The following is a 22,449-nucleotide window of genomic DNA, read 5'->3' on the forward strand; positions in this document are numbered from 1 at the left end:
AAGTTATGAATAAACATAAGATATGTAGAGCGTAATTTTCTTTTTTTCTTTTTAAACTAAGCCAAAACAACGTAAATTACGTACGTAGATAGTTTCGGATATATGCAAGAGAGGCCCCAGTTTCGAGTGCTCACTTTTTTAGGCTAAGCCTGGACCCTGGTGGTTAGGGGCTTACTCCCTATGCTTTCTTAACTCGTAACGATGAGTAAGGTGGCTAAGGATGCGTATTCAGAGCTGGTGAAGCGACTTGATGATTATTATCACATTGGTAGGAATAAAACAATCGATCTCTCTAGCTAGCTAGCCTAGGCTAAGTACATAAACAGTCATCACAGCGAGAGTCAGACTCAGCTCAGACAGAGAGGAAGAGAGGCGCCTGCCTAGAAGGCTAGACCTAGCCTAGGCCTAAGCTAGGCTATTATTAATATAGGGGCGGAGATAGGATAGGCTTGTCCAACAAGGATGGCTGTATGGCCTAGTGTAGGCTGTTGTTTAATATAATCTTAAACGTTGGGTATTACTATTATTGTTTGTATGCAGTGGTAGCCGTAGTAGGACGGTGTGGGACGGAGCCTTGAAATGAAGGGCTGGGCCGGGGGATAATTGGGTAGGGGAGGTTTCAGGGGTCGATTATTATAATAAGGGAGGAGGTGCTAGGTTGTAAAAATAAGGTGATTATGAGTGATTATTTTTTATACTTCGGATATTTTTCCTCACTGCACAACCCCTAGATAGCTACTGATTGCATGGATTGGATTAGGTGAGACTTTTTTAATACCTTCAAGTGTTTATAATTAATATAAATAAATAATATAATTATTTTTGCTCTATGCAAATGTTGTGATTGCTCAAGGCCTATGTGCTGTTTTACAGTGGTGGTATCAGCAATACCTGAAGAGTGGTCCATCGTTTCCTAGCAGATCAGACACATCAGCTTCAACATGGTCTGGTCTATAAGGTGAACAGTAGCCCAAACAACAACCCTCTAGTTAATTTTTCCCAACAGATCTTACTATAAAACCCCGACAACTCGGCCAGGTTTCCTGATGGCAAGGCCTTGCCATATTATTTGAAAATCATCAAATTCATAATCTAATCACAATGGATAATGATCAATTTACGACAATATATTAGCATGATTACTTTTTTGCAGTTAAAAACCAGATACTACATCACCAATGTCCCACCATTGGAATGTTTCCGTCTGACACTGGTGGAAATGAGATAAAAGTGCGAGACAGTGTGTATTGTGCAGCTGCTATCTGGTCTTTAGCGCTTGCTTACAGGTAAGTAAATACAAACAAGGGTTCTTGTTGTAGTTTTAACTGCACATGTATATGTCATACTGTAGGTCAAGGCTGAAATATAATATGAAATCTTCATTTTATCCCCACATTAAAATATATTTTAAAACATTTATCAATCTGCAAACTTTTTACATCCTAATATCGCATTCTTTATGAACATGCAATAGAATCTCATAGGAGGGTGCTCTTTTACTTTTTTCAAACACAGCCTTTGCTTTTTTATCTCTCAATAATATTTTATTTCTTCATCTGCAAACTTATGGCAGAAACCAATTAGTAATAACAGAATCTTATTTTGGTTTTCCAATACTCTAACAATTTTTCAAAAGTAGACTTGCCTTATTAAGATTTGGTATGGATGAGGTTTGTTTGGTGTTTTGTGATTGCAGAAAAATTGACAACGATCAAGGGCGAACTTATGAACTTGAACAAAGTGCTGTGAAGTGTATGCGTGGTATTCTCTATTGTTACCTCAGACAAGCTGATAAGGTAGATCACAGTATTTCATACAGTGCAGTACTTCATTGCAATTATCAATTTTCTTGCCTTGAAAAAAAGAAATTATGTGAGGTAAACATCAGTTCAGTCTAGCATGCATCAGTTGTTATGTTTTTCATGGTAAGTTAATTAAGAAAAACTTAGCAGACGAAGGGCTGGCTCATCCTGGGGGTGCCTAAATTTAGAATGCAGAACCGGGTGTTAAGAAAATTGAAAAAGCGGAACTAAATTTCTATTCCAATGAAAACGTAACGGTCATATTTAGTATTTTCACTCTGGTGGAACTAATTCGCTGCCATTGGGAAGAGGGTTGTTGATGCACATCCCCACCCTATGCCCATGTGTGCTGTAACCACATCTATTTTATTTTTAACATGTAGGTTGAGAAGTTCAAGAAAGATCAAAATGAGAACCATGCCCTCCATTCCAAGTTTGTTCCTGGAACCGGCGACGCTCTTAGTGGAAGGCACCGACATCTGCAAATTGATGCTGTGTCATTGTTCTTGTTGTATATTGTCCAAATGATCTCATCAGGCCTACATGTAAGTTATTGTTCTTTATTTCATCAAATTTTATAACCATTAAACAGGATTTTAGTAACATTATCTTGAATTTATGCAGATAGAATACCTGATTCTATCAGTGATTTTAAAAAAACTTTGAACAGAATATTACTCTTGTTTTCCTTCTAGATCATTTATAGCATGGAAGAAGTAGTATTTATACAGAACATTGTGTACTATGTGGAGAGGGCATACAGAACCCCAGACTATGGCATGTGGGAGAGAGGAAGTAAATACAATACTGGAAAATGTGAACTTCATGCAAGGTGAGGAAACAATAATTATACTCTTTAGTTTAATTGTACATATTTTGTACCATCATCATTTTACTTTCTATTGGAGGTTTAAGAAATGAAATAAGATGAGTGCTTGTGTGTTCTTCCAGATTTTAACACAGATATAGTATTACATCTTTATTATAGTTACAGTATTGTGTTTATTATTATTTTTATAGTTACAGTATTGTGTTTATTATTATTTTTATAGTTACAGTATTGTGTTTATTATTATTTTTATAGTTACAGTATTGTGTTTATTATTATTTTTATTAACTTGCAGTTCAGTCGGGATGGCAAAAGCTGCCTTAGAAGCTATCAATGGTTTCAATCTATTTGGCAAGGAGGGTACAACATGGTCAGTAGTTTATGTTGATGTGGATGCGCACTTTCGCAATCAAACCATCATGGAGAGTCTCCTTCCTAGAGAAAGCAGTTCAAAGGTAATTTAGTTTCATTTATTTGTTTCATTGTTTTGTTTAAGTTGGTTGGATTGGATTGGATTGGATATATTCTGTGTAAACACCAAGGATTTCATTTATTTGTTTCATTTTTTCGCTTAAGTTTTCTTTAAAAAATATGCGAAGTGGTTTAAATTTTAATCAGATGGTGTTTGCATTTTAATACAAACACCAGGATTGCCACCACCACCAAGGAGGTTATGCACTGCTGTCTGTCTTTTTTTCTGTTTGTTTGCAAGATTTCGCAAAAGTAAGGAATGGATCATCATAAAATTTAGTGGAATAGTATTAGTAATCTAAAGAAGAGGTGATTTAATTTTGGGAAGAAAAGGTCAAGGTCATGGAACTTACAGTGATTTTTTTCCCTTGAACTTACCTTCGAGCATAAAAGAAAAAATGGAATCTCCCATAACTGGCCTGTGTATTGCCCAATATTCAGACACAGGGCGGAGGTATGCACTCTATCCAGTGACTGCTCTAGTGTTAGTGATGATTAAATTTCTTCCAAGATATTAACATTCTTAGTGCTTTTTCATATTTGCAGAATACAGATGCATCTTTGTTACCCATGTTAAGTTTCCCGTCATTTGCAATTGATAATCAACAGCTGTGCAAAAGAACAAAAGAGAAAGTGCTTCGTAAGTTAGAAGGAAAATATGGCATGAAACGGTTCCTACGGGATGGGTTTAGCTGTGTTCTTGAGGACAAGAATCGGCGGTACTATAGACAAGCTGAGATTAAGGTAATTTATTGATTATTTTATAGCTTATATACAATTTTCTTTTATTACTTTTTGTCATACAGTATATTTTAAACTTTTTTTTACATGTTTTACTTTCTGTTTGTCAGCTATTTGATGGAATTGAAAGTGAATGGCCAATGTTTTATGCTTACATGGTGATTGATGGTGTTGCTAAGGGAGACGAAGACCAAGTTGAAGAATATTACGAGAAGATGATGTCGAGTTGCATAGAAACTAAAGATGGAGGTAAACAAGCAATTTTGTTTTTTTTGTGAGGTGTTGTCAGAAAATCAAACTCTTGGTAACAAACATGAAAAATGAATTACTCTATTTATTCAAATAAACACCCCGCTTTGAATAAATACCCCCTCTAGAGCCTCATTTGGAATAATCGCCTCCCTCGAATAAACGCCTCCCTTTAATAAAAGCGTTTTTTTTTTCCTCGATTAAATGCTCCCCCCCCCCCCAAATGGCTAAACAAAACTAACGGAAGCAAAGTCATTCTCATTACATTCTATTAATGTTCTACTTCAGTAGAATTACACTTTTCCTAACCTGGTTTGTCTTTATGATCTCATAAATAGTAGCACAATAGTAATTATGGTTTGTAGTTCCACATTTACAGTCAAATTAAGGGGCGTGTATTTAAGTATATACGTATCAATTTTACACCAAATAAAAAAAATGCCTCCCTCAAATAAATTCCCCCTCAATAACCCTTCTCAACAATAAAGGCCCCAGGGCGTTCATTTGAATAAATACGTTATTGACATATTCAGATACAGAAGATTATATCATAAGTTATATTTAGACCTTTAATAATAATAATAATAATATGATAATTATGAAATTCACAGAAATTGGCTCTAAAGCTCTGTCAGATTATCGATGTTTCTTTCACAAAAAAAATAATGCATGCCAATATATAGTCATGATGTGCCTATATATAAGGTTTGTACAACAACCTAAAGCGTTTAATATTAGCATGTGCTGTTAAGGAGATGAAGATCAAATGTGGCACCCTCAAGCTAAAACCCATCCATTTAAAAATCCCACCATGTTTCATTTTTCTCAGGACTTATTATGCCAAAGTGCTTCATCGTACCAGGACATTGCGTAGATGAGGAAAAAGCAGAACCAGGGAGTCAGAGACGCTATCCTAGCAACAATGACAAAATCTTCCTTTGGGGTCAGTCAATTCTAATCATCGCCCAACTTCTAAGTGAGTTGATAATATTTTTTTCCCATTTTTACAGTTTATTATATTTTTATATTTTTTTCCTATTTACTTCACATAAAAAAAACCAGTTTGTGGTATTATATAAAAGTAAATAACAATCTTTAATATGAAGTGCTAATAGATGCTGCACCCGCGCATGTGTACACCAGAGGTCATGGCATATTAACAAATTTTCTTTGAACTTATATTACACGTATTTATTTTTTACATGCTCGGTGATAGACTAGATTATTTTTTATTGTATTATGTGACTGATTCTGCGAAACCCTCCGTTTGTCGCAATTGATAATTTCCCACAAGCACCAAAAACATTTGAGAATTCAGGTTTCAGGTATTTTTGCATTTTTATAAATGAAGACATATTGAAGAATTTTAGAATCTTTGGGAGCTGTTTTCTCAAAACCTACAGTACATGACTGATATGATAACTTCGCTAATACTCAACCAATTACTATTAAATAGACACGGTATTAAAGAAGAATTCATGCAGAATCTAAAAACTCAATTTTGAATTTTTTCTTACAAACTGCTGGTTTTCCCAGTGCTGGTTACATATATCTTGACATTTGACATGCATGTGAAATACTTTATTTACTCTTTCTAGAAGAAAAACTTGTAGATATGGGAGATGTAGATCCAATTGGTCGTTACCTTGGCAACTCAGCTGGACGTAAACACAAGCACAACACCAGATACTCTGCTTTTGAGGTACACTTTCTTGTAATGCTTGGTTGTCTTTAACAAAGTTTACTCCAATTGCATTTCATTACATTATTATTTCAAGACAACATACAAAAATAACGAATACAAAACAACTAAGGATAATCTAAAAGTAAACGTAATTATTATTGAGAGGCTATCCATACAAATAGACAGGTCAAAACTCCCATTGAAAAACTACAATCAAATTTTTAAATTTCAGTGAATATCAATGTATTGTATTGAAATAAGAAATAAAAAAAAATACAAACCCCCCTCCCCACTTTGAAAAATTCTGGATCTGCCCCTGACAAAAACAGTTTAAAATTGTATAATAATTAAGAAAACATGACGTGTTAGGAAAGCTCACTCCATTCTGTGTTTTAAATTGTGTTTAAACTCACCTCCATTCAGGGTACACCACCAGACTTGACCGTTCAGATGGTACTCATTGCAGAGAGTGCGCGGCTTCAGGCCACCCTAGCCACCTACGGCATTGTTACGCAGACACCTACCCAGGTTGAACCAATAGAGATTTGGCCTCCAAGTGAACTTGTTAAGGTAAACCAATCTAGTTCAGATATCTTGAAATTACTATGCAGCTATTACACACCTAATCACTATACCAACCAATAACCACTACAATAGCAGTTTGATTTACATATGTTGCAGCACTATGAATGTGGGTGGAAGCATTTAGAATAGCAGTTAAGGCTTGGACTGTCAACCTCGTGGTCAGGGGTTTAGAGCACTCACTGTGCAGGTCGCTTGTGTCCTTGAACAAGAAGCTTTGTCTCTATCTACCCAGGAGTATAAATGGGTACTGGCAGAGGCTGGGAAGGTAACCATAATTGATGTGAAGAAAAGCGGCAATCCCCTCAAAGCCCTGCACAGTCTGGCCCCAATGCTTAAGAAAGAGGGACGGGCATTTCGCACCTGAACATGTTTGGCTACCTTTACTTTTACCTTTACTGTGAATGGATGGTGATTGACATATAAAGCAATTAGTATAGTCTTATTTCCATACAAATTTCATATATACATCTGCACTATACCAGATAACTAAAAACATGCTTTAAATGGCTTAGTATTTTCCTCCATAGGCTTACAGCTTACTTGGTTTCAATGAGAAGCTGGGCCTGACTGGAAGACCACCCCGTCCTGTAGGCAGCCTGGGAACATCCAAAATATATCGTGTCCTAGGTCGCACTGTGTTGTGCTACCCCTTGACGTTCGATCGCACAGACTTCTACATGTCGGAGGATATCTCACTACTTGTGGATGACATAAAGGTAGGATTATAATTGCATTATAATTGCATCAGACCCAGACTGTAAAATAAGGCTCGCATTGGGAATAGAATTCCATCTGCTCTTGGCCTCTCTGTCAATATACAACCAATGTATTAAGCAGCTGTAGTTATGGTTCTACGCATCTATTTTCCTAGTGATTTTCAGCGCAAATTTGCATTGGTTATACTTTACAATGTAAATTTAAAATTTTTAATAACTCAGTTCAGAAATAAATTTTAAAACAATTATTGTTTTCAAATATTTTAAAATCATTATGTTATATATTATTAATTTTTAGAGCCAAGTTGCATTTGTACGTAACAGTTGGAAGATGTCCGGTCGCCCAACCTTTTGTATTCTAATTCGTGAAGATCATTTTAGGTGGAGTAGATTTTACTGCAGTTTTACTATAATTGGTCAGAAGTATACTTTTTGTTGTTATCGTAAAATAAGTATAGAAAATAACATAAACATTTAATATTTACCTACAATTTATAATATTATATATTTAATTTTTTTTTCTGCAACTTCAGAGGATCCCAGAAACCAGAGATGCTGGACATGTTGGTGATGTTCAAACGTGGTGGGTATGATGGCGTACACGTCCGTGTTGATCGTCTGCAGACTTTGCTTGCATCCTCATTTATTGAACATCTCGACTTTCAAATTCCTTTAAGTATTGAGTGAGTATGTGTCCAGTAGATAACATTTTAAAATCTCTCGCTCAAAGTTAATGATATGTTTTGATTATCTGTTTTCTAAGTTTAAGTCTAACATTAGCTTTTCTTGATACATAATTATTGTTAAATGATAGTCCCTTGTTAGTTAATTTTTTTCTTTTTTTTTCATATTTAGGAGTAGCCTTGATTTCAGGCCACTTGAAGAGTTGAATGTTAGTCATTTCCCATTGAAGGCTCTGGAAAAAAGAGTGGAAAAACCACAAGAACAAGATTCGGAGCAAGAAGATCAGGATTATGATTTTCATGTAAGTTCTTAAATTTTGAACAAGGCAAAGGGGTAACTTTTCCTTGGCTAAATTGTACTGCTGTTTGCGCTTGAATTTACGAAAAAAATTGCTCCAAGCCTTTGTTTTCAATTGTACAGTGAACATAGCAATGGTGTTTGGACTGAAAATAGAGACTTGTATAATAGGAAGTCAAATTGATTTGTGGATAACGTACCAGACGACATATTTGTCTATCGCAGTGGGCTCAACACCCAATTGAAATGTTCTAATTCTGGACAACTTTGTGAGGGAGCTTTAGCCACTGTCTAGACCCTAGGCCGTACCTCTGGGCAATGAGGTGCTATGTTCAGACCAAGATAGTCTAGTAGAAGCCTAGGTACTTACAGTAGTATGGTTCCTTGGTCAAATACTGTTGACTCGTATAGGCCTACAGACAGATAATGGTAGGTGCAGGAGACAAACATTACAAAGTATTTCTGTTATGTTGCTCTCTGCTTAATAGGCAGTCTCATATTTTTTAGCTTCTTGATCATAAATCAACGTGGGAAATCACAGAAGAGCTTCAGAAAAAGAAGAGTATCCGTTGGGAGAGCACTTATCTTGCGCTGTTGATGAAAAGAGAAGGTCCGAACCACATGACTCAGTCTGGAACAGTAGGCAGCCGACTGGATAGTATTTATCGGAAAGCGGGGATGCAGAAAGACTGGTTCATAGTGCGGTTCTGCGCCAGTCATTTGCGCAAAGTACGGGACTCCTTGGCTCCAGCTATTACCTCTATGTTGGTCAGAGGAAAGCAGGTAAAATAAATTTCTCAGTTTTCTTTGTAATGTTAGTCAGTCAGTGTACATCTGGCTGGCTCCTGCACTGTGTGTTAATTCATCTCCTAGTAATGTCATTGTGACTGTTCTTAGGTACTTTCATCCAAGGTGTTTGTTGTGTGCATCATATGCTATGATAGAAATAACAGTTTGTGTTCTACATTAAACTAAAATAAATGGTGCTAATGCACTTTAGTACTCTACCCTAACCTTAACCTTCAGTCTGTCTTTATTATTATTATTATTATTATTATTGTTATTATTATTATTAATATTATTATTATTATTACTATTACTATTAACAATTGCCGTCCTGAAACAGAACATTCAGCGGCCAATGATTAGTGGCAAATAAATCAGTCATAAATTTTTTCAAATAATAAATATTACACTTTTTAAAAGTTTTATAATAGTGTATTATCCAATTAAAACAACATTGAATTGATTTTTTTCATTGTAGGTAACAATAGGTGTGTTTGGCCATGAAGAGGCCATTATCACTAAACCACTTCCGCCTGCAGAAATCGCATCGATCCTGTACAATAAATGTCAGATGTACGACATCCGTGAACCGGTGCTTCAGCAAGAAGTCATCTACCTACTCGGCAAGTTCATTTCCAATGAGCCGCACCTATTTGACGGAATGTTGAAGGTTCGTGTTGGGTAGGTTTTTACGTTTATCTTAGTTCTTCCTATGACCATAAGAAACCACAACTGTTCAGTTGGACTTTGTTGTTTTTAATGATGTAAATATATGTAATTTCTGTTATATTATTATGTGTTTGGAATGCTAATGATATACTGATTTTAAGCAAAATATGATCTATTTTTTTTCAGCTGGATTGTCCATGCTATGAGGACAGAGTATGCCTTTGAGAATGGAACAGCAAAGGTAAGTTGAGGCTTTCATCATTTACAACACCTTCTTTTGTCATTGTTTCATGCTTTCGTTCATTCATTTGTTTATAATTTTTATCTATCTACCCATCCATCCTTTAAGCATTCATCATTCATTTATTCATCCATCATGGACTCACAGAGAAAGTATTTTATTGTTTTCTGAAGACGATAAAGCTCTGTCTACACTGTCAAATTTTATGGGACAAATTTGTGCTGTCTCTTATACACATCTAGATGTGTATAAGAGACAGAGCGCGGCTTCAGGCCACCCTAGCCACCTACGGCATTGTTACGCAGACACCTACCCAGGTTGAACCAATAGAGATTTGGCCTCCAAGTGAACTTGTTAAGGTAAACCAATCTAGTTCAGATATCTTGAAATTACTATGCAGCTATTACACACCTAATCACTATACCAACCAATAACCACTACAATAGCAGTTTGATTTACATATGTTGCAGCACTATGAATGTGGGTGGAAGCATTTAGAATAGCAGTTAAGGCTTGGACTGTCAACCTCGTGGTCAGGGGTTAAAAAGTTTTAAAATAGTGTATTATCCAATTAAAACTTTTTTCATTGTAGGTAACAATAGGTGTGTTTGGCCATGAAGAGGCCATTATCACTAAACCACTTCCGCCTGCAGAAATCGCATCGATCCTGTACAATAAATGTCAGATGTACGACATTCGTGAACCGGTGTTTCAGCAAGAAGTCATCTACCTACTCGGCAAGTTCATTTCCAATGAGCCGCACCTATTTGACGGAATGTTGAAGGTTCGTGTTGGGTAGGTTTTTACGTTTATCTTAGTTTTTCCTATGACCATAAGAAACCACAACTGTTCAGTTGGATTTTGTTGTTTTGAATGATGTAAATATATGTAGTTTTTGTTACATTATTATGTGTTTGGAATGCTAATGATATACTGATTTTAAGCAAAAAATGATCTATTTTTTTTTCAGCTGGATTGTCCATGCTATGAGGACAGAGTATGCCTTTGAGAATGGAACAGCAAAGGTAAGTTGAGGCTTTCATCATTTACAACACCTTCTTTTGTCATTGTTTCATGCTTTCGTTCATTCATTTGTTTATAATTTTTATCTATCTACCCATCCATCCTTTAAGCATTCATCATTCATTTATTCATCCATCATGGACTCACAGAGAAAGTATTTTATTGTTTTCTGAAGACGATAAAGCTCTGTCCACACTGTCAAATTTTATGGGACAAATTTGTGTGATCACATTTATTTGTCACATAAATTTTGATAGTGTAAACACAGCTTAATACTCAAATTGTGGCTACTTCTTTCAGAGTTTTTACACGCTATCTCCAAGTCAAATCAAGGATGAGCTATACCGTGTCCTCAGTACAAACATGATGAATCTTGGTGATCGTAATTGGATGGAACGACGAAAGTTGAATGGTGCCCTCAATCGCACACCACCAAACTTCTACGATAAAGGTAATGAAGTGTATGAAGACTGTCCAGATTATCAAATATTCTTTGACAAGAAACAGTTGTATGCCCATATATAGTCATGATGTGCCTATATATGGTCATGATGTGATGTCATCATGACCATATTTAAGCGTGTCACGTTTTTGTCAAATAAAATTTTATAGTCTGCACATGCCTTATTTGGTATATTAGTGCATTTTCTGGGCAAGAATATTTTTTATTGGTAATATTTTCATTGTGACTGTGCATTGTGCCATTTTATTTTTTCCCCCTAGTATAGATCTGTTTTATAAACATATTCCAACTATATTGATTTTTTTTTATAAGATAGTTACTTATAATTCATTATGCAATATTATTTATCTTCAGTTCTTGACATTTTGGCACGCACCCCAGCTGGCATAACCATAGCTGGAAGCCACCTTCCTCAGCAACCGACCTTATCGGAAATGACACGAACAGATCTGGACTTTGCCCTCCGCATTGAGGAGATGCTCTGCAGAATCAGGCAACCAGAGTACAGACAGATTATGGTTGAGGTATTGCCCGCTCAGATACTTAAACAAATAGTTAAATAATATGGAGGATGCATCTGACACCACAATAAACATTATAGATCTAGCAAATGGTTCTGAGGATGAGAGCGACACTAGTAACATTAACTTTCCTTGGGAAGGGTACTTATATTTATGTATTTATTTAGGTGCACACACATGCACCAAGGCTTGCCAAATAGTGAATGTATCACTGTCCTGTGTGAGTGGGTGGTAAACACAGGACAAACATAACAGACAAGATGCTTTACACAAACTAAATCTCAGTGTGAGGTTTAGGGAGTGCAATTGTTTTGGTTATGAGAAAAATACTTCATCACTAACAGAAATTGAACCAGGTCCCTGGCATTGGAAAGCAAGCATCTTTTCTACCAAGCTATTCGCCTCCACTACCCAGGAATATAAATGAGTACCTGATTGGACGTGAATGATTTGGAATGGAATTTGGTAGTGCTGGGGTAGGTGCACAACTAGAAATTTTCCCCTGGCAGTGGAGGGAGTTGCACATTATGTACGATTCACTCTGTTTCCAATGACTCAAGAAAAACACATTGCTTCATCCTCATCATTAGTATGTGATGAAAAGTCTTTAAAGAATCTTCACTGCCACAGGATTGCATGGATACTACAGTATCATGCACTATACAGATATAACAAATAATAACAGTATATTTCTTGTTTTAGCTTCTAACTGTGATTGCAACCATTTTAAAGAGAAATCCAGAGGTAGAATTCAGCGAGAAGGTTGACATGGATGGTGTAAGTAATGACAGTTCTGATGCATAAGAAATAATTACATAGCTTTTTTATACCTCTGTTAATATATACAGTATTTATAATACCTCCATTAATGATATACTGTATGTAGTCAAATTCCTACATGTATGAGATGCGATACTGGTTTCAAATTGCTCTATTATTGATACCTTTTCACTCATTACAACTGTTTCTATTCTGTATTCTATTCTCGTTTGCATCATTTTATGGTAAATTCTGAGCCATTCTTATGAGACTTATAGTTTTATTATGAATATTTGAAAGATAATCATATAAATTTATTCCTCAGATTATCAATGATGCTCTATGCGAGTTCCAGAAAGACCGACAAGTATCTGAAAGCGAGGGATGTGAGCGGATGGCATTCTACAACACTCCATCTCTTGCAGTCCAAGGCACAACCAGCTACCTAGCAAAAGTGGTGGTGAAGATGCTGCTTAACAGCAGTATGGATAGCAAACAGGCTGACCCCTGTACTGTGAGCTGAGGGACAGTGACTTGTATCTTGTGGTTTGGGCCTAGGGTCTTCAGAAAACAGCAGAGCTTGTTGTGGTAATTCCTGTGGATGCAGCTGAGATTCATATTTGCAGCTAATTGCATGTTATGGCAGCCTAGGCTTAGGTCCAGCTCGTTGGGGTCATGATTGCCGCCTAAGTTCTTGTAGTTCATTCACTAATTATGCAGCATTCCAAGCTTCAGTATTAACAAAATATGACTAATTGATATGCGAGACTAATTCTATATTATATTGATATTTACTTGCAGTGCTTCCAGTAGAATTTAGGTCATAGTATCAAAGTTACATGACAATCAGCTCTCAGTTTCATATCAGTGAAGCTTTAAGCCTAATGGGATATGGACATTATAACTGCTGATGTTATGAACAACAGTCTATTGGCAGTGTATACTGCCAATATTGATTGATTGAAGATTGGCAGGATCACTTTTTCAAAGTGCTGTACCAACTAACAACCTTCAAATTTTCTCTCTGATAAGAGACCAAATCCCAAGACCACCACACATTTTCAGGTCCCATAAAGGTGTTTTTGAATTGGAGGCGATCTGTAATTTATTGGATGATGTTATCCAGATGTGGTATGACCTTTTGATTGAGCTACGTTTAGTCAGAGCCTTGGTTGTAAACGTCATGATAATGACAGCAGCGACATTGGAATTGGTGACAACTATGATTATTTTAGTGCAATAAGATTCTTGAATCATTTACCATTCTGACAAATTGTATCTAATACTTTGATATAGTAGAATATTATTTTACTTTTATTTCAATGAAGAACAAATTAATATACCGAAAGGTCCACTGATTAATCTCAGATAAGAAATATAATGCATACTCCAAGTATTGAAATACATGCCATCGTGTTGGGATTCAATATTTCGACATGAATTATGTCATCATCATGAATGATTCCTGATAATGACATAATTCATGTCGAAATATTTAATCCCAACACGATGGCGTGTATTTCAATACAAATTAATATGGTGTTCAGAAACACAAAATAAAAATAAGAAAAGCAAATATTTGTTTTTATGTACAGTATGAGGTCTTTATTTCTTAGGAAATGTAAATAAGAACACAATAAAAGCAGTTGGAAACTTTCTCATTGCAAAATACCATTGTTTTTCAAAAGAAAATATGACACTACATTCTTGATCGACTCGCTGGTTAAATCTGTTTTCCATTAGGCGAATCTATTCACGTGAACTAAAAGCATCCGTTCACTTCCTGAGCTGTAATTGGTTTCTTCGCAAAAAGTAGAAACAGTTCAAACTAGTGATTTTGCTGGAGTGACAAACTCTGATAGGAATGCGTATGTGCATGATCCGACATTTTTGATTCACACGAATAAATTTTTCTAGTAAAAAACAGGCTTTATTTCTATATACACATACTTTAATATGGAATGATTTAATACTGTATGATCTAAGGTGATAGAAAGAAAGCACAGATATACTGGGACAGGTAAAAATAAACAAATAATACCAATGAGTGGGTCATTTTCTTCCTCTAAGATGGCCATACCTAGGCACACTAACACCCACTTTTTTCATATTTTGATTTCTGCACTGGATAGGCAGCAAGGCCTAGTACATGTTTTTAGATTGGATTTCCTGCATTGTGAAACATACCAACCCATGGAAGTCCAAAGACAGACTTATTTCTAGTGGTAAATTCTCTACTTTGTCCAGAAGAGTGTACAGTATTGTATTTTTGAATGTGCACATGGGATCAATGGTTTAAACTTCCATCCGAATGATAGAATGCTATTGAAAAATTTTATTTCATTATACTGCTTATAATGTACCACATTTTTTTTTAAATTACTATTTATTGTAAAAATATTTTATAGATATATTTTTTAATATATGAATTTAGATCAATTTTGTAATTGTGTATTAGTTAAAAAATACCAATACATTAACAGGACATACAACATATTACACTAAGTTGGTAAATTTTTATAAATTACTAAAATTATCTTGGGCAACTTAAACAAGACAGTACATTTCTATATTAAAAAAAAAAACTTACTACAGTATATCTAAATTATTTTTGTGTAACAAAGTCATGTTGATTAACTCATGTTAATAATAACAATTGAAAAATCACTCCAGGAAGAGTAAATTTCTGTAATGGAGTGGTGCTCACCCTCCAATACCATGGTCCTGGGTCCAAACCTTAACTGATAAATTACTAAAATTATCTTGGGCAACTTAAACATGCCAGTACATTTCTATAAAAAAAAAAAACTTTTCATACTACAGTATAAAGTTATTTTAGGTTTAAACAAGGGAGTAAAAAATGAATACTCATGTTAATTATTCCTATACCGTCACTTTTTGTGTAACAATTGAAACATGTTTTGTTTCCCACTAAAATATTCTGTTTATTTATTTACACCTACATAGAGTACATAGGCCTACTGGTAGGCCTGTAACAGTTACAAAAGTTGGCCTATGTATTTTATGTTGGTTTTGTCATAAAATTGTCTGAAATATTTCATCAGTCATGGACCATTCTACTGTATGTTCTCTGTTAACTCAGTTAATAGTTCATAAATGACATAAGATCTGAGCGCGAACCCCTCGGACCCCCACCAGTGGCCTTCACCCCCTGGACTCCGTCTGGGGGTCCTATGCATTTCCTTGCTCCGCTTGAAAACTTAACGCTCTTTGCTCACTTATTAGGGGCCCCAATAAGAGTCAGGGCCCTACAAACTCTGTGACACCACTGCCTGTAGGGAGTGTATTTGATGTTGGATGTATAAAACTCTAATAAAACCCCAGTAAATGTAACATATGGAATGATAAAAATGAACACATATGTCACACGCTATTTTTATTGCAACTTATTTTTCAAGAAGTTGGAGATCATTTGAAAAGCTTCTGCAGGTTTCCATTGAGGAACCATGTGACCCGAACCCTTAACTGTCATAAAAGTTATCTTATCAAAGTCCTTGACAAAGCCAGCGACTTGATTCTTGTACATCCACTCTCGGTATTTCATCTTTAACGGCTGCTTCAAATTCTCGACGAACCACTCACCGCCGAAGAAGTTACACTGCATGTCTGTGTCGCCGTTGTAGATTAGTGCGCGGTAGCTCTTGAGGAGTTTGTTGAACTCTGGTGTCAGGTCTTCGTAGGTCTTCACATAGTTATTTGCAACATCATCACTGAAAAATATGAATCCAATTAATTCTGATTACAAAAAGCATCACGATAAAAGAGGGTGCACAGAGTTGTGTTAATCTAAATATATGATATTTAATGTTGAGGTACCGTAGGTAGACAGTACTGTACAGGCCAACAAACTTTCATTCATATTCAATTTAACTCAATTTATTGACGCTCCAAAAGCCATCAAGGGCTATTTCAAGGGCTTAATTCATTTGTGGCACTTCATTTGTTTTTTTAAGGCATCAGGAGATTTTTCTTTACAAATAAAAGATGGAAAGTGATTTTATATTGTATTTATTGTATGCTCCCTGTTATTGGTGTTTTCCCTGTTGGGGATTAAATGAAATAAAATAAACTAAAAAAAAAAAATTCCGAAGAGCAGGAGCAGCAAAAGCAAAGGATCTCAATCCATACTCTGTGTGAACGAATGTTAGGAATTCTGCCGGCTAAATACGCACTGCCATGTAACAATAGCAGCGGACATGAGGACTTACCTGCAAATGGCCCAAGTTGGTAGATTACTGGGAATGTGAATTGCCTTCCTCACCTCTGCAGAACTCAAGTACGCAGTCTCAGCTGATGCATTGATACAGATCAAAGACGAGGAAAATTTTAGCTTACCCAACGTTGGTGCGGGAGACACTTTGGTGCGGTTTTTCTGTAAGGAAATACAGTATATAAAACAAGAATATAGACATGGTTTAGAGCACAGGTGGGCAGAGAGCAGCCTCTATGTGTGCAGCCCGCCAACATTTTTGACTAGAAAAAACCTTATTTTTTACGGCCTACCAATCATCTGTAAAAAGTACTGTTAAAAATGAGAATACAGTGGTATGTAAGCAGTGCATGAAGGTATTTGGATGCACACTGTAAACATCAAAGTTTGGGTGTGGCCCTCTGTGTTAAATCAAAACTTCATGTTGGCCCTCTAACCGATTTTTATGCCCACCCCTGGTTTAGAGCCTAACCTACTGTACTATAATGATATCAAGAAATAAAGGCATATTTATTGTCGACAATACAAGTTACAGTCAAAAATTTAGATCCAGGTGCTTAAACAATGGGTTAAATATATATAAATACATATAAAATTAATTAAAAAATTATTTTAGTTTTGTAGTACAGGCATTAAATATACAATATAGAAAATATATGTAAACAAAGCAATAGTATAAATAAAAGTACATAAAACAATGGCCAAGTAATATCTAGTCTTAAAACAGGCAGCCAAGTTGAATCCAACTGTTTGGCAGGCTTTAAATACATTAATATTTCATGAAAAATAACACTACACAACAGTGAATAATACATTTTAATACTGTACAATATACAGATGTTACCTTTGCATGTTGAATCTTTACCCAGCTGGATTCGAAGTCATCAAAGACACCCTTCATATCGGTTACATATCGATGGAGATGTGGAGGAATTCCCTTATAGCAATCACTGTAAAGTCCATATGTATTCAGTCCAATGTCAAACACTATGGAATGGACCATATCAACCTTTAAAAAGAAAATAACATTATCAGGATAAAACTACAACAAGTCCCACAAGTTGCTGAATCTCTCTTGGAAATTTGGACAGCCTTCCAAACCCCTGTGAGCGAGCAAAAACTTCTACAAACTAACACATCAAATTCACGATAGTTCTGTTTGTTTTCTGCTTTAGGCCTATCAATACCAGCAGTCAACTGGTGATGGGTATCACCACACATACAGAATATTTTTTTTTTCATTGCAGCAAAATAAAATATTTAGATGTGTTAAGAAGGAACATTTAACCAGATCTAATAAAGACACTTACTTTATATAGGATCATCCAATCCTGTCATTAGCAAGTTTACAGGGGTCCTAAGTTGTAAGAAGTCATTTCCGAGAGATTTGCAGTAGCAGGTCCAAGAATTTGAAATAGAGAAGCCAGTGAGAGTCTTTAGAAGGTCTAAAATTTAAAAATGATTTTCCTTGTTTTTTAATTTTTTTTTTATAATTTTGAAAAATTTAGGGTGGGGGTGCCTTGAATCTGCCACTGATGTTGTTAATGAGCTTTATAAAACATTTTATTTTGCTGCACATTGTGATACCAATTGACTTCCGAAAGACAATTTGATGCAAATATTATGAATTTGTAGGAGATGAGTTATTTTTGCTGGTGTGCGGGAGGCCATCCCGACTTCCCGGAGACCCCGCGAGTTCTGAGAGACTTGGGACCTATGAATTTACATGCTTTTGAATATGAAAGGTCAAAAAATGGCCTTATGAGTGTTCTGACATGGAGTACATACCCTACTTTTACAGTCAATATTTGTGGTCTTATAAAATGTGCAATCATCTCCTGTACAGCAATATTGAAGCATCTCTTCCCACAGCCTAAGAAAATAAGAACAATATGAACATGATGACGGTAAAAGCGACAGAGGACGACAGCGGAAACGATGGAGAGACGAAATTCAACAAAATTGGGGATATGCCAACTGGTATCAGAGGGCGAGATCGAGACCTCTGGAAGCGACATGCTAAGGCCTTCGTCCAGCAGTGGACAGACCATGGCTGAATATGATGATGATGATGATGATGATGATGATGATGATGATGATGAAAATATGATATAATACAGCAATATTAAAGATATCCTTTTTGAGTGGAACAATAAAATTTGTTTTGGCATTGCTTAATATGTATACATTTTCAATTGAAAGAAATATTTTTCCTCTTAAACTATTAGATGTATAATTAATACTGTTCCTACAATATTCTTTGAATAGATCCTTAAAATTGACTGGTAATCCATTAAAAAATTGTTGTAGTTGATGATTATGATGATAATCAGATGATGATCAGATCAATTGGTGAAACGGTGTGGTGGAGGAGTGGCTTTACTCTCTGTTAGCCCTTGATTTGCTTTTATTTTGCATGGTCTCTGGTCTTGGACTTTTGGTTAGAATAGGTTAGTTGTGTGTGACCTGAAGCCATAATACCATACTAGGTACGCTAGTCACTGGTAGCCAAATATTCTGCCAAAGAATGACTAATAATAATAATAATATAAATAGCACTTACTGAGCACCGACGATGCCATGCCAAAATGCAAAGTACATGAGAGAATTCACATTAAGTGGACGGCTCACAAGTGGATTCCCGATGGCAAATCCCTGTAATAGATTAAGATACACAGTACAAAATGAGCTGTTTGATTCATTCAGCTTTTATGATTATGATGATAATAGTGGTGATGATAATATTAAAAATTTCAAAAGAGCAATGGTGTAATCTACATAAAAGATTACCAACCTCTCTGTTTTTCTAAAAAAAAAGTGCTAAATTGAAATGTTGATGGTGGTAACTTATGACAACAATGATGATGATGATAATGATGATGATGATGATGATGATGATAATGATTATTATGATGGTTATAAAGAAAATGATATGGTTATGAAGATGATGGTGCAGATAAAAGATGATGATGATAATAGTGATGATGACAAGGATACTTATATAATTTATATTTCCTTGGGAACTCATTTTCTACATTCTATTCTATAATACCATGTATATTTCATTTGTTATAAATACAGTAGCTTACATGAATATATGATGATGACAATAATAATGATGGAAATACTGTAGATGATGGTAATACTTATGGTTTACTATAAACTACCTGCATATTAATAGTATTATTTCCTTCTAGTATTTTAACTGCTAAAGTTGGTACATACACACCAGCATAACTCTCTCCAGTCAAAAATAATTGGTTTGATGTGAAGTTGGGATACTTCAGAAAAAAATGCTGCAAAGCTTGATAATTATCCTCAGCAACCTTGAGAAAAGGATACAATTAATAACCAACAATTATATTTAATTACCTTCAATCAAATACAAACAATTATTAATTGGATATGGACTATGAATCTTAGGAAACAGATAAGCATTCAATGGTAAATCACAGGGTCGTGAAATTGAATCCCAATGTGAACAATATACCATTACTAGGCGTATTTATCACTAATGGTAGTATTTAGTCCATACCAAAGTTACTATGTAAAGACAAAATATTAGGGAAATTGTAGAAATATGGATATTATCGGTATAGTGCCTTGGCTTGAAATCATTGCTCAACCCTCCTTCTTCATCAATGACAACTTACTTCATCATCAGTAGTTTTGTACGTTGCATCTGATGAATATGAGAATCCAACACCTGCTGGCGATTCCAGATAAATCACGTTTGCTAATAAATTCCACCGAAAAGGATTCAATGTTAGCGTCTTACCATCATTACTTGGCTAAGAATGAAATTAGAAAAATTAGTCATATAATACAGAATTTACTACCACGCAATTTGGGAAAAGATTGATCTTATACAAAAAACAAAGATGTTCTCCCATCTACGGAGGATGGAGATTAGATACTGTATTTACTTTTTATTTTTCAACATTTCAATCTTTTTTTTTTGTTAAAAAAAGAATGTCATAAAGTTTTGATTAAAATGTGCCATCTGAAACTTTATTAAAGTATTGTATATTGAGTGAATTCTGGAATAAACTCATCATAATGCAGATGGAGATGATGATGATACTAATAAATGGTGATAAATGATATAGTTGATAATTTTGATGAAATGAAGATAATGATGAGGTCAATGGCAGTAGAATACGAATAAAAAAAACATGCCAGGTGACCTGAAAAGACAGCATGCAACCTAATTGAAAACATTTGAACTATATTGTATAAAAACATTTTCAATTAAACTAAATTAAATTAAATTATTTATTTATTACCAGAAAAGGTCCATTCTCAGAGAATAAGCCATCAAGTGAGCTGCAACCCGGTCCGCCATTTAACCACAACACAAGAGGATCTTTAGCTGGGTTTCCTTCAGATTCAACAAACCTAGAATTTTTACCAAAAATATATAAAATATCCATCCACTGTTTATTAAAATTTGTTTTATTCTTTTTTTCATTCAGGTATTTATTATTTCCGTAAGTCAAAATATTAAAAAATAAAAAGTGCATGGATAATTTCAAACAAATACAGAAACGTAATTAGCACACAACAATAACATTTTTGGATGTAGGCCTCCCTCGCTAAACCTATGGTTTAAGGCCTGGGACACCCACTGCCACGAAGGGAGTTTCCGTTGTCTTGTCGTCACGACGGTGCAACTTACCAGTAATGGAAACGTCTCGTCCCGGTTGCATTCAAATAACCAGAATATTGTTTGAATCTCACGAGGTTTGCGGATATTCCTGGTAGTGATATTATTTCATCTTCATTTTTCTGTGAATATGCCAACGCTAGGAGAGCAAAAACGATTAAAATACCAGCTAAACTCTTCATCCTGTAGGTACCTTCTACATCAAAATAAGAACGGTTGTGTTGTGTTAAGTCATGTGATCATTCCAATTCTAAAGCACGTGATCTGGAATTTCCACCTGGGAATGCAAAGGATCCGTAACATTTTGACTATTTACACGGCTTACGGTTAATTACATGAATGGGTAGGCCTACTTAGTTACTGACATGTATTTAAAATAGGCCTGTAATTTTGCTCCATGTCAAGTCAACCCTTAATTATTAAGAAAGTGGAGAGTCGATATAGTAGGCCTAATGGGCCTACAGTAGGCCTGTATACCCTAGGCTTCAGTAGACCAGAGCGAATTAAAAACAAACTGAGAGGTTCAACAGTAGGTTTGATTAGGCCCCAAAAATGATGAGGGATGGAGGTTTTTTTTTGTTGTTTATTTTTTTTGCTAAATAACCCCGCCCCCATTTTACCGATGTTCACAAGTCAAAAAAAAAGTCAAGAGTGGAATCAAATTCAATATTTAAAAAAAATGTTTTTGTTGTACCAGTAAACATATTTGCAAGAAATCCTGAGCGTTTCAAGTGAAAAAAAGATGGAAAAAGGACCGTTTGAAATAAAAATATATGTTGATTGAAAAAAAAAAAAAAAAATCAGATTTTCCCCAAAAGTGATGAGGGAGCGGGTGATAAACTAATAATTTTTTTTATGGGCCTTAGACATATTTATTACATATTTATTAAATTTAGACAAATAAAATTGATTTGGACAATTTTATCTGAAGAGTGTTGCACCATGTATGTGTAGCACGAATAAATAGTAATAAATATATCTAATCAAAGTTGAACCTCTCATTTTTGTTTTTACATACAGACATATATATAT

The 22,449-nt window shown here is 35.2% G+C and overlaps 2 protein-coding genes across 2 annotated transcripts; one reads left to right on the forward strand and one right to left on the reverse strand.

The window, feature by feature from the left end:
- Nucleotides 1–77: 77 nt before the first annotated feature.
- Nucleotides 78–13,932, forward strand: LOC117114018 (phosphorylase b kinase regulatory subunit beta-like). Its single transcript, XM_033257550.1, has 22 exons — nucleotides 78–268; nucleotides 1,154–1,286; nucleotides 1,697–1,796; nucleotides 2,186–2,347; nucleotides 2,498–2,634; nucleotides 2,927–3,086; nucleotides 3,649–3,846; nucleotides 3,954–4,092; nucleotides 4,922–5,068; nucleotides 5,691–5,794; nucleotides 6,200–6,346; nucleotides 6,889–7,077; nucleotides 7,376–7,458; nucleotides 7,611–7,760; nucleotides 7,933–8,062; nucleotides 8,566–8,841; nucleotides 9,323–9,525; nucleotides 10,725–10,779; nucleotides 11,078–11,228; nucleotides 11,595–11,764; nucleotides 12,464–12,538; nucleotides 12,846–13,932. The coding sequence occupies exons 1-22, from the start codon at nucleotides 202–204 to the stop codon at nucleotides 13,041–13,043; spliced, it is 3,174 nt and encodes a 1,057-aa protein (XP_033113441.1). The 5' UTR covers nucleotides 78–201; the 3' UTR covers nucleotides 13,044–13,932.
- Nucleotides 13,933–14,098: 166 nt separating this feature from the next.
- On the reverse strand, nucleotides 14,099–21,655 carry LOC117114027 (lysosomal protective protein-like). Its single transcript, XM_033257561.1, has 9 exons — nucleotides 21,430–21,655; nucleotides 21,038–21,149; nucleotides 20,405–20,542; nucleotides 19,919–20,077; nucleotides 19,315–19,406; nucleotides 18,540–18,624; nucleotides 17,596–17,760; nucleotides 16,750–16,913; nucleotides 14,099–16,251 (listed from the first exon to the last, which is right to left on the reverse strand). The coding sequence occupies exons 1-9, from the start codon at nucleotides 21,597–21,599 to the stop codon at nucleotides 15,918–15,920; spliced, it is 1,419 nt and encodes a 472-aa protein (XP_033113452.1). The 5' UTR covers nucleotides 21,600–21,655; the 3' UTR covers nucleotides 14,099–15,917.
- Nucleotides 21,656–22,449: the final 794 nt, after the last annotated feature.

Source organism: Anneissia japonica, unplaced genomic scaffold (genome assembly GCF_011630105.1).
Source record: "Anneissia japonica isolate Jap-2015-1 unplaced genomic scaffold, ASM1163010v1 scaffold288221_len503873_cov180, whole genome shotgun sequence".
Lineage (NCBI taxonomy): Eukaryota > Metazoa > Echinodermata > Crinoidea > Comatulida > Comatulidae > Anneissia > Anneissia japonica.